We start from the raw sequence: 13,252 nt of genomic DNA, 5'->3' as shown, positions 1-13,252 counted from the left end.
CTCCAATTGATTGTGGCTTCTTCTCACAACAGATGGAGACAAAAGTGGAGTGCCTTCGATTAATTGTGGCTTTCTCACATCAGATGGAGACAAAAGTGGAACGCCTCTGTCAATTGTGGAGCGCGAAAATTAGAATCCTTAGGTGGATGGTTAAAATCGAACTCATGTGTGTGTATATATATATCTACATACTCTAATGAGGTGAGGATGTGAGTCATAAAAAAACTCAACTATCAAATTGATAGTCATAATAAACACAACTATCAGTTTGATATATTTTCAGGAGGTACAATGCTTCGATTTTTCCTTCCTTTACTCGTCCTAACCTTTTTCTTTGGTCATGCAATTTCTGGTGATACTTCTGTTCAAATCTTTAGTCGTGTGCCAGACCAACCCACACCATTGAATCTTCGTTGTCAATCTAAGGATAATGATATTGGATACCATACTCTTCATACTGGTCAAGACCTCCACTGGAGTTTCAACCGAAACTTTTGGGGAACAACTCTCTACTTTTGTCATTTCTATTGGGGCTCCAAAACTAGAGTATTTAATGTCTACGATAGTAGCCTCAATTACGATTACTGTCTTATGACTTCCAAGGGTCATAGAACTTGCTACTGAGAGGTAAGACCAGACGGTTTCTATGTTAGCGGAGATCAAAAGTCTTGGGAGCTAATGAATCTCTGAGCATGATTACTAGCTAGTTTGTTGTGATTATATATATGATCCCCAATGCATGAGTCGTTGTGATATGAATCATCATCTTATGTATCTGTAAGTTAAATCGAAGATATCCGTTTAATTATATTAAATAATTTGTTGATCTCTAGACTGTGCTGCTTCGTAATTGACTTTTTATTACCAAACAAAGAAATTTACATCATTTGCCTTGAATCGTCCTGCTATTTCACCTCATTTGCCCAACTTCGGGTTATAGTGTGGTTCATGTCATCATGATTTGAAAATGCACACAATTTACAATGGCCAAGAATCCAAATGGGGATTTAATTCTGCTCACTTTATTGGAGTATAATTACTTCTGGTGCCATTCCTACTTGGGTTCCAAAGAAAGAAAAAGCATGGCTGCGCGCGTACAATTAATTTGAACGGAATAGATAAGTATAGTTTGTTTTTGTTTTTCTAATATTTTATTAATCTTTGAGAAGGGATACAAAGATTAAACAGATCTCGGGTAAACCGGCAAAAAAGATCACTCGAGAACCAATTAAACCAAAAAAAGATGTCAAGAAGCTAACCAAATTAAACACCACAAGCAAAGCAAAAGCCGGCCTCAAACCCGCTAAAATACCCTACAACATGCACCCAAAACTCACAAGCCCAAAGGAAACAAAAAAAAAAAACGCCTAGAGAAACAAACCAAAACACTGCCAAACTCCGGAATTAAAATTCAAGAGAGAGAGAGAGAGAGAGAGAGAGAGAGGGGCTCCTTCCTCGAGATCATCATCAACTTCCTCCAAAAAATCATCTTCATCTAGATCATCAAGAGCATTGATAATTTCCGCTTATGTATATATAGTACAGTTCGTATAGATAAGTATAGTTTGAATGATTGGCAATGGGATGTAAGACCTGATGACTTCGATCTTTATCAGCAATGACAATTATTTTTGGACAAATTAAAAATGAACTTCTCGACATGATCACCACAAAAATTGACTGATGTGTACTTTAAAGCCGACCCAAGCACATCACGATTTACAATACTGGATTGACCACTTGACCCTCTGCTTGGCGGGCTCAACGGCATCGCTCAATCAAATATATATGTCATCAATTCCTTATTAGTTATGCATTCTTATGTCAAAATAAGCGTTATTAATAAACACACTCTTTAGCATGCATGAACCTCCCATAAAAGCGTTATTAGTGACCACGCTGCCTCTATTCAAGGACAATCAGGAATTTTTCTGCTCCTTCCCTCGTGGGAACAAAAGCTAACTTGTATATTCGAAACAAATTGGTACTCCTACTTTCGAATTTGCGCAAAAACAAAATCTAACAGGAGATCCAAGGTAGGATCAAGGGCATCATGAGTTATGGAGGTGGAGTTGGTTACGATCGTCACATTACCATATTTATTACTACTATTTTCCCCCCGAAGGTCGTCTCAACCAGCTAGGTATAAACTCTCTATCCCTTATTCAACAAAACTATTTTTCCAATTTTCACCCATTGTTGCAATTTAGTTACAATATCTCGTTCGATTTCCTTTAAGCTCCTCTTGGATACAATAGGATTTGTAATTCCTGAGAATTGATAGCTCAATTCTAACGAAATATAAAAGGCTATATATAAATGGCTTGTGTATAGTGGAAGATTGACTGAATCCTAAAACACTTGCATATATTCCAAGTACGTACACATGACAAGTCGATAAAGCTCCCAAAATTGGAGACCTAAATTTGGATTAAAACACTGAAGTTACTGAAATCCATTTGGATACCCAAAATCTACGTACATCTAAATGATAAAGATTTAGGATCATTATATATATGGTCAAAAATCTAGATGTAGATTCATGGAAGTATTCGTTGAATGAAAAAAAAAAAAAACACAAGCTAGGAATGAGGAAAGTATAGATCGAGGAAGATAAAGTTATAGTGTGAAATTCGTTGAACGAAGTAAGTTCTACAAGTTAGAATCACCCAATATAAGGAAGGTGAGTAATATTCACCTACTTTTAGGTGGGTGGTCAAAATCGAATGCATGTGCGTCTATATATATATATATATATATATATATATGTGTGTGTGTGTGTGTGTGTGTGTATTATAATTATGAGGTGAGGATGAGAGTCTTTAAAAAAAAAAACAACCATCATTTTGATATATATATCGGGGCGGTTCAATGGACAATTATTTAAACACCTAAAAAAACACCTCATAGTTTCCGATCAAATTTTGATGATCTGACCCGCTCAAAGTGATAAGAACATGATTTTAAGGGAACCTAAAGAAATCAGAAAAAAAAAGACTGAAAAGGGCTAGATCTGAGCAGTTTTTAGTTTAGATTTAATGAACGTTTCAATTAAAAACTGCTTAAAACAAGCACTTCCTGGTCATTTTTTTTGCTAATTTCTTTTGGGCACCCTTAAAATCATATTCTGCACACATTGAACGGTTCGGATCATAAAAATTTGATCTGGAACTATGTGATTGAGATTTGAGGTGTTTTTTTAGGTGTCTAAATAGTTGTCCATTGAACCGTCCCGTATATATAGATAGATATATATATATATATATATATATATATACATATATATATTTCAGAAGGCTCAATGCTTCGATTTTTCCTTCCTTTACTCATCCTAACATTTTTCTTTGGTCATGCAATTTCTGGTGATACTTCGGTTCAAATCTTTAGTCGTGTGCCAGACAAGCCCACACCATTGAATCTTCGTTGTCAATCTAAGGATGATGATATTGGATACCATACTCTCCATACTGGTCAAGACCTCCGTTGGAGTTTCAACCGAAACTTTTGGGGAACAACTCTATTTTTTTGTCATTTCTATTGGGGCTCCAAAACTAGAGTATTTAATGTCTATGATAGTAGCATCAATTACGATTACTGTCTTATGACTTCCAAGGGTCATAGAACTTGCTATTGGGAGGTAAGACCAGACGGTTTCTATGTTAGCGGAAATCAAAAGTCTTGGGAGCTAATGAATCTCTGGGCATGATTACTAGTTTGTTGTGATTATATATATGGTCACTAATTAATGCATGAGTCGTTGCGATGAATTTTCGCCTTATGGATCTATATAAGTTAAATCGAAGATATCCATTTTAATTTTATTAAATAATTTGTTGATCTCTAGACTGTTCTTCTCCGTAATTGACTTTTTACCAAACAATGAAATTTACATCATTTGCCTTGAATTGTCCTGCAATTTCACCTCGATCATTTGCCCAAGTAGTGGAGTACTTAATTGGGGTTACAGTGTGGTTCATATCAAGAGCTATCGATTTAATTTCCTAACCACCGTACGTACCCAATTGTGTGCTCATTTTCAGCCAAGAGATCGATGATGATGATTTGGCCGGGAATGCACACACACAATTTACATGGCCCCAAGAATCCAAATGGGGATTTATTAATTATGACTTTATTGGAGTACGTACGTACGTACGTACGTATAATTAATCAATCTCTTCTGGTGCCATATATTCCTACTTAATTAATTGGCCGGGTTCCAAATTAAGAAAGAAGCATGCATGGCTGCGCGCGCGTGTACTACTAATTTGAATGGAATAGATAAGTATATATAGTTTGAATGATTGGTAATGGGATGCAAGACCTAACAACCGACTTCGATCTTTATCAGCAATGACAATTTATTTTTGGACAAAAATGAACTTACTCAACATATATGATTACCCCAAAAAATGACCGATGTGTACTTTAATTTAATTGCGATTTGCTCTCTCTCAGCAGTACAAATCTATTGAAATAAGTTTAGAAACCATTCCATTTCAACAGTAAAAGAAAGGTTAGAAAAAAGAATGTTTTGCAAGCTCAAAAATCATGTATTTACGCAAATAATTTTTCTACCAATATGGATCTTATTTAATAGATCTTTTAAACGATGGAAAAAAATTGAAAAATTATTTTTTATTTTTGTTATATTTGAGTTTGAAATTACATATTTTTGAAAAAAAAAAGTTTTGGGAGAAAGCAGAACGGGGCCTTATTGATGTTCTCTGATCATGTCTTGGAAAAGGAAGAGAAGATCGAGCTCCACAGCCCTTAATTAGTGTAATTACCTTTCTTTTCTTTTTTTCCCGTTGAAGTGTTTTTTTGTGTTCACATCTCAAACTACTATATATACTAACGCAAGTTCAGACTACTTGTAAAAGGCCATATATATATATATATAGGCTTAACCGACTAGGTGAAATTTTAAAACACCAAAATAACCAACCCTAAAACTGCTCTTTAATTAAATAGCCCCAAAATAACCCCTAAAAACAGTCGCAGATTCGAACAATCCCAAATCAGCCCACCCTTATTCGATCCCAAATTCAACTCCTAAGAAATGTACAGCCCCAAATCGGCCCACCCTTGCTAGTTCAACCGCCACTGCTGAAACTAGCTAGCTTAGTTATTACTGTCTACGATTAATGTTCACTTCCACCTGGACGTATGGTTTAAATTAATGTAATTAGTACTACTGTAGTTGTTTTTGTCATGAAAATGCTCTTGTTGCTCAGGACAATTTTGGTTCCATCCTAAATATATATCTTTGGTGACGATTTTTGAACCGAGAAATAAAAGATCGATGCTTGACTTGATCATGACAGTACTATACCCTAGCTAGCTAAAGGATCGATGTGTCGCCTTGACTCTAGCTAGCTTAGTTATTACTGTCTACGATTAATGTTCACTTCCACCTGGACGTATGGTTTAAATGTAATTAGTACGGTAGTTGTTTTTGTCATGAAAATGATCTTGTTGCTTAGGACAATTTTGGTTCCATCCTAAATATCTTTGGTGGCGATTTTTGAACCGAGAAATAAAGGATCGATGCTTGACTTGATCATGACAGTACTATACCCTAGCTAGCTAAAGGATCGATGTGTCGCCTTGACTCTAGCTAGCTTAGTTATTACTGTCTACGATTAATGTTCACTTCCACCTGGACGTATGGTTTAAATGTAATTAGTACTATAGTTGTTTTTGTCATGAAAATGATCTTGTTGCTCAGGACAATTTTGGTTCCATCCTAAATATATATCTTTGGTGGCGATTTTTGAACCGAGAAATAAAGAATCGATGCTTGACTTGATCATGACAGTACCATACCCTAGCTAGCTAAAAGATCGATGTGACGCCTTGACTCTAGCTATCTCCTCAAACCATACATGGAAATGATCATATATATATAACATCGGACGGGGTTTGTGATTATATATACATGCAGTATGTAAACTTTAATTAGACGATTCTTGAAATCATAATTAGTCTCCTGAGAATTGGTCTTGTATGGTGTTTAATAAATAAGTGGTCCACGTGGGGCGTTTGTTGTATGTATGGAAATGGTGTAGTGTTGCAATAATTACAAATTGGGCATTTGAATGAAATCTTACTAGTAATTTAATTTACAATGCTTATTTAGCAACTTTTGAGAAATTAAGATTTCATGATTTACTAGCCCTCGTAGATATCGTCATTCTACAAGAGCTAGTACCTCTTGTAATGCAGCACCTCTTTAACCAAAAAGAAAAATTAAAAAGATATCGCCATTCTTTTTTTTGGCAAAGACATGAACGGAGAGAGAAAGTATGATTTGCCCGTGGTGTGTAATCTCACCTCTAGATCCTTCAATCCCACAACAGTTCTCGCCTATTTTCCTCCTCTCCCAAGTCTTTCTCTTCTCTTATCATCAGCTAATATATATTATCTCCATTCCTCATAACGGTTTTATCCCCCTTTTCTTCTCTCCCAAGTCATGAGATCACTCACGGGCCTCCTCAAACCCTTCATCTCCATCGTCCCCAACTGCAAATGCGACAACTCTAATGCGTTGAATTGATGACAAAGAGGCGACACAATGCTGCCGTTATTTTCTACTGGCTATTTACTTCCGTCCCTGGACTCTTGTTCACTATCATTGGTTGAATAAGCGGCTGGAAGAAGTTGAAGACCCGCGATTGATTGGTTTGTTTGGTGATTCTCGATATCTAAGTTCATGATATAGCCGGCGTTTTCTCTTATATTAGAGGTTAATGTGGTCATTTTGGTTGCACTTAAGTCAACTTAGAAGAAACTAAAAAAATGCGAATCGCTAGCTCTTAGAATATAGAAAACTATCGATACTATTTTTGTATATATGAAGAAGAACTTTATCTGATAGGTATTATTAGTATGATGGAATTACTCTTGAACTCAAGGTTTTGGATACTGTATCAGACATAGTACTATTTTGGTCAATGGTACGGTACGTACTAGTACCGGCATATTACCGGGTACCGTTTTAAATTCCTTTTTAAAAAATTTCGTTATTAAAAATTGAATGTTGAAACATAGTTGAAGACTTAGCCTTCATTTAATATAAATGAAAAACTACAATTACAAAACATGACAACAAAAGAACAAAATAATAATATAAAGTAAAAAAACGTATGAGAATATACTCAAATGGATGTGGGTGAACCGCGGCCAAAGAGTTATACAGTTCTGTCTTCCACTGCACCCATGACCCACCCTTGTGTTCCTTCCCAAAAAAACCTAATTAAAGTCATAATTGAAGATTCAGGAAAACTAAAAAGACTCGACCGTCATCTGAACTCTTCAGCAGTGGAAGGAGGTGCTCAAACGTCGGACTTCCGCCGGACAATTGCTTGGAGACCAGATAGGGTACCATCTGATACGGTACTGGATTCACAAGATTGCTTGAACTGGATTAAAAAAAAAAAACTCTAATAACTTCATACTAAACATTTGATATCATTAATTACAAATAATTTCATTGACACATGCATATATGGACTTGACACGAATAAAAAACGACATGACACAATGACATGAACAATAAATGGGTCAGATTATATATGGTCGAGATAAACCCCGGCCCCTACCACATCAAACGTGTTGAAGTGGACACCGCTGAATGATTACTCGCTAGACCCTACCACATCAAACATGTTAATTGAAGTGGACACCACTGAATGATTACTCGCTACATCAAAAATGGTAATTGCCTTTGTAAGCAGCTGTACGTACCTTGATGTAGAAGTGTCACAAATCACAAACCACTTGTGTTATTGGATATGGACTAGCATAACTTACATGACTTCTCTTTTAAATCACATTGTAGGAGTACTCCATTTGATTTGGACCCGGTGACCATGACATGCATGGACTAATGCACACCTATCACAAGGCACTATTGCACTCAATCATACATAATAAACCAACATAGCCCACCAACTCATTATTTTGCTTTACAAAAAGGCCATTGGTACACTACTTTAATTACACAAAAAAAAAAAAAAAACCATTGGCTCACCATTTAGTGGACACCAAATCGATGTGTGCACAAATGATCAACGCCGTTCGATTTGTTTAAAATATTTTTATAAGAAATCTTTTATAAAAAAAAAAATCAGCTCATTTGAATATCGATAAGAGCTTAATTGATTTGTCCCTGAATTTCCACTGGGCAAAAGTTGAGTGAATTGATCAAGCCCTCAACATTATGCAAAGGAGCTAAATTTGTAAAGGAATCCTTTAAAAAGAATGTTAAACAGATTAATTCAACAGCTCTAATATATAATTCATTTGGGACTCTGAAATAGGTCCCACAGAAGCAGGTGTACATCTGGCGTACCCATGGTTTGGCTGCTATCTTTTAACATTTTTTAAATTTGGGTCTTCGTGGCTTCGATCTATTGGTGATTCAACTTGACATCGATTTAAAAACACCAGCTCGAATGAATTAGAGAATCTCAGATCCTCCACTAAAATATCATTCCTTCATTTACGATGAATTGGAATTTAGTGAAGTATTTTTAAAATGTGGGCCACGAAGATTTTTTTTTTTTTTTTTCAATCGATAGAAGAGATCATTTTACATCAGAAATAAAGTACTTAGGCCCCGTTCCAGAAATCTTCTTAAAAAATAAGCAGTTAATTTCACATTTTCAAACTAAAAAATAATGTAAATGAAAAATAATTTTTCAATTTTTTTTGCACCTTTTAAAAGATCTCAATGAAATCTATCAAATAAGATCTATATTAATAGAAAAATTATTTGCGTAAACAAATGATTTTTGAGCTTGAAATTACATTCTTAAAAAATAAGTACTTGTTTTGAGTTCGGGAATGGGGCCTAAGTACAAATCCGAGACACTACATTAATTATAAGAGTCCACGAGACAACCAAACTCAACAACTCAAGAAATAAGCCCATTATAGGGTAGAGAAACAAAGAAAGAAAAGAAAAGCTCTCTAAGAAAAGAACACACACGCAGAATGTTTAGAAAGGCATTTTGTAAGAATATCCTCCTCGCATGGGTCCTAATCAGCACATGAAGCACTTCAAAAATTGTTTATATTTGTTGAATCATTCTAATGACTCATTAAGTACAACATATATCCATAAGATATCCTATTGTTACTTGATAGGTGCTGAAAAGCACCCATTTAACTCCCTTAACATAGGTCTTGTCGGTCCTATTTAATGTTTTTTGACGAGGTTAAGTTGGTTTGTGGGAATTTAGGGCTTACGGAGCATTCGAGAATGATTTGGAGTAAGAATCAAGAGTTAATGATATTCCGGAGGGGTCAATAGCGAGGAGAGGAGCAAATAATCTGGTCCGGACTATAAGGGATTTCTGGTCCGGACCACCAAGGCTGGCACTGAATCTAAGCAATTTGTTTTTCTCAACCGGACCGCCTTATTCCTGGTCCGAACCATCGAGCAGTGTACAGGAATTTGTATTCCGTTTTTAAAGTGTAATTTTGGAAGGAAAAACTATAAAAGCAAGCCCTAGGTTATTATTTATAAAAACGTTCTTTTCCAGCCACGAGGGAGAGAGGCAAGAGAAGGAAAAAAACATCGCGAACTTCATGTGTTCTTCAATTTCAAGCGGATCTTTCTTCTTCATGACCGGCTAAATCCCTTGTCTAGAGAAAGGATGAAGCCCTACACCAAGTAACCTTGTTCTTTCGTATAGATTAGGGTTTTTATTTGAATCATATTATGTGTTCAAGAACTCCTTCTATGATATCAATATGATATCAATGGAATGGTTTTTAATTCTTTTTATCGGTTGAGTATTTGTTTCCTTGGTTTTCAAATACCGTTCACATAATGGTTTTCATTGTTCTCAATCCGGGTGACTGACTGTGATAGATTATATTCATGAGATGGACCATGCTGTTAGGCGGCTAGACCGCGCTAGTGAGACGGTCCATGCTGTGGGATAGGCCATGCCGGTTGGCAGATAGTAAAAATTTACTTGGCCACTATCAAGAGGGATTGCAAGCCCTAGCGATAGTGATTTGCGATTCGAGTGTTAACCCGGTCTATACAACACATGGTTATGCAATTGGCGTGGATTCTAAACCCTAGACTTTTCTCCCATTGTTTCCAAACCCTTTTAATTAATTACTTGCTTTAGTTCAATTAGTTTCTTAAAACAATCAAACCAATCAATCAAACTCTTTCTTTCCGAATTAGGCTAGAAGTTAATCGAATTTAGAGTAACTCAGCCAATTTGTCTCTGCAGGTCGACACTCGGTCTTGACCACACTATTCTACGAAGTAATAGTTTAACTAAGTTTTTATAAGTTTATATTTTTGACACGGTACGACGCGCGGTTATTACTTCCTCTTTTTTATTTTCTGTTTAGCATTTTACTATTGGTTTTTGTTTAATCAGCCCATATTTCCAAGACGAATACAATGAGGCATTAGCTATTAATTGTTCTTGATGTTATAGGTCATACGTACGTACGGGTCCTTTTGTTTGATAGGACTAATATTGAAAGAATATGTAGTAGTACTCTCATAGGCTAGGAAATCCTATCAAACTAATTAGAATAATGGGATTAATAATTAATATTGAACCCCCTATATATTGCTATTTCACCTTTTTTGAGTTTAATTATTATATGTTCGATTGCTATTCAATTCCCCCAAGAACTACTTCAAGGACATTTGATCTCCGTAAGTAATTCAATTTGATACTACTCATATCTGATGAAACAAACGGCCGGGTGCTAAGTTAATTAATTTGATGTACTATGTGATTAAGTTTTTTGATTGAATTCCGGATATGTACGTACGTACGTTAGTGGAATGCGCAGAAGTTGACAATTTTCGTATCAAACTTGAGATGAAGTAAAGATCAATCAAGCTACCCAATGAGAGATTTGGATAATGTCCAGCAAAAAGACCAAAAAAGAGAGAGAGGAAAATATGATCAGTTGGATTTTGGTTCTAGCTGCTAGCTAGAAAGAATATGCTAGAAGGTTAATTACCAACGATATGTTTTGAAATGTTAAAAGAGTGCATCTCCCCTTTCCTATGGAGCGAGTTTCAGTTACTTTTGGCCGGTTTTTTTTTTGGCCGGGTTTTTTTTTTTGTCACATGACTCACATGCATAAATTTATGTTGCAACCGCGCGAACCTAAATTGACAACACAGAATGATTTGATTCTCTAGATCTATTAATTTCCTCTCTCTATTTCCTCCGACTTTTTTAACTCGTAGTACTACTTGTTAATTTCCTATTTTCTAAGTAGGCTCGTTGTCTAGTGGTCCCGACGTACACATGAAACTTGCATGCATTTAATTGTGTGGTGTTCCTTTGCCATGTGAACAGGCTACTCGGGGGTGGGGGTGGCCGCCACTCCTCACCTCCACCTTCCCCCTTCCTCGCGCCTCCCTCTTCTTCACTTTCTAATTTTGTTGTGTTTCACTTGTGCCTCCCCTCCTCCTCCACCTTTGCCTTCCCCCTCACCTGTCCCCCACCATCACCCTCCACCTCCTTCCTCTGTCTGCTTGTCCGGCCTTGCTGGGGCCGATCTTGTGAAGATTTGAAGATGGGACGGCTTGGCTTTGCTCACCCGGTGAATAAGCTGACGGCTCCGGTGTGGCGATAGCGTTCTATGCCGTTTTTTTATTAAAAAAATTCATGTCTCTTTTTTGTTTCGTTTGTTTTAGGTTTTATTGGTTTGGTTCTCTCCATTTAATGAGAGTTTACCTCCCCCTGTGTGGGATTTCTAGTGTTCTTTTGGTTATCTTTGCCACAGTTGAGGGTTTGTGTTGCTCTCTCTGTTTAGAGGTCGGCCATGGCCAATTAGCTGCCAAAGCCTGGTTGCGAGGCTCAAGTGGGTGATCTTGGGTAGCTAGGCCTCTTGTTTGGTTATTTACTCCCCTTGGAACGATATCCAATTTCGATGTATTCGACTGTTTTTTGATATAATACAACTCCTACCGTTTTTTAAAAAAAAGAGGCTACTCTTATGTTTCCACACTTTTATTCCTAGTCGAACATTATTATTATTATTATTATTATTATTATTATTATTATTAAAAAAGAGGTAATTACCATAGAAAATGTTGGAATTAATTTTGTGACAAAAACCAAGGCTAAGATACATAGAAATGTCATAATAAAGAAAAGGGTAACTTGAGCCATTTGGTTGTTTCGAGTTATCTTTTTTGAACAGAATACAAAAATATATTAGATGGAATGAACTGTTATATGTATGTACCGATCCTGAAAGGGTTCAACAAGAACAAATACTCGATGTAACAGTTATAACATGAATAATGTTGCCAATTAATAGAAAATGTTTCGCGGTAGCAACATTTTCCCTCTTTTTTTTTTATTAATTGGTGAAATTCACGAATGATAGTATCGTCTTTTACTACTATATTTTTTCCCTCTTCACCATGTTCAGTGGAGGTCCCTTTCGTAGTGAATATACTGGAGTACTATATTGCAATAATTTCGGTCTCCCCATATATCACTGGTTGGCCCAACCTCGCATTATTATTATTAACCAAAAACGTAGACTAATGATACTACTGCCTCCGTTCCAAATGGACGCGGGGCTCGCGGGGCTCTGCTGCCCCCCATGGGCAGCAGCTCCAACCCACACTCACACACGGCACTCCACGCTCACACACGGCACCGTTTTATCAAAAGAAAAAAAAACAAACTCTTTCGCTTGCAATCTTATGGAGCAGAAACGTGATTATAAGAGCCCTATAGTTAAAATTTAATTATGTCTCTTTAGAATAATATAATCAGAATAATAAGATCTTCACGTCAATTCAAACGGATTGAAAATTGGAGCACTTAATTTTTTAATCATATTTTTTAATATATAAACGGTCTAAAAAATTAAGTGTGTCACTTTTTAATTCGTTTGAACAAGTACGAAAATCTTATTATTCTAATCATATTATTCTAAAGAGATATAATTAACTTTTGTCTATAGGACTCTCATAATCACGTTTCTGATCTACAGGATCCTAAATAAAGAGCAGATACTTAATTATGAGAGTCCTAAAGATAAAAATTAATTATGATGCTTTAGAATAATATGATTAGAATAATAAGATATTCGTACTTGTTCAAACGAATTAAAAAGTGGCACACTTAATTTTTTAGACCGTTTATATATTAAAAAATTAAGTGCTCCAATTTTCAATCCGTTTGAATTGACGTGAAGATCATATTATTCTGATCATATTACTCTAAAGAGA

At 35.9% G+C, this 13,252-nt stretch overlaps 2 protein-coding genes across 2 annotated transcripts in view; one reads left to right on the top strand and one right to left on the bottom strand.

Annotated features, from left to right (window-relative positions):
• Window positions 1-13,252, bottom strand: part of LOC131311412 (aldehyde dehydrogenase family 7 member B4) — a 57,084-nt gene that overhangs the window by 26,205 nt on the left and 17,627 nt on the right. The gene's annotated exons all lie outside the window — the stretch shown is intronic.
• Window positions 1,932-3,758, top strand: LOC131311416 (S-protein homolog 5-like). Its single transcript, XM_058338878.1, has 2 exons — window positions 1,932-2,143; window positions 3,388-3,758. Exons 1-2 carry the CDS (start codon window positions 2,061-2,063, stop codon window positions 3,704-3,706), a joined length of 402 nt encoding a protein of 133 aa, XP_058194861.1. The 5' UTR covers window positions 1,932-2,060; the 3' UTR covers window positions 3,707-3,758.

Source organism: Rhododendron vialii, chromosome 12a, assembly GCF_030253575.1.
Source record: "Rhododendron vialii isolate Sample 1 chromosome 12a, ASM3025357v1".
Taxonomy (NCBI): Eukaryota; Viridiplantae; Streptophyta; class Magnoliopsida; order Ericales; family Ericaceae; genus Rhododendron; species Rhododendron vialii.
This window is presented reverse-complemented; position numbering and strand designations above follow the sequence as displayed.

Bases quoted from the DNA above. Each gene is read 5' to 3' on its own strand.
- LOC131311416 (XM_058338878.1), top strand. From the start codon at position 2,061: ATGGAGGTGGAGTTGGTTACGATCGTCACATTACCATATTTATTACTA. The intron at 2,144-3,387 runs GTATAAACTCTC...TCAAATCTTTAG, and splicing joins AGGTCGTCTCAACCAGCTAG to TCGTGTGCCAGACAAGCCCA.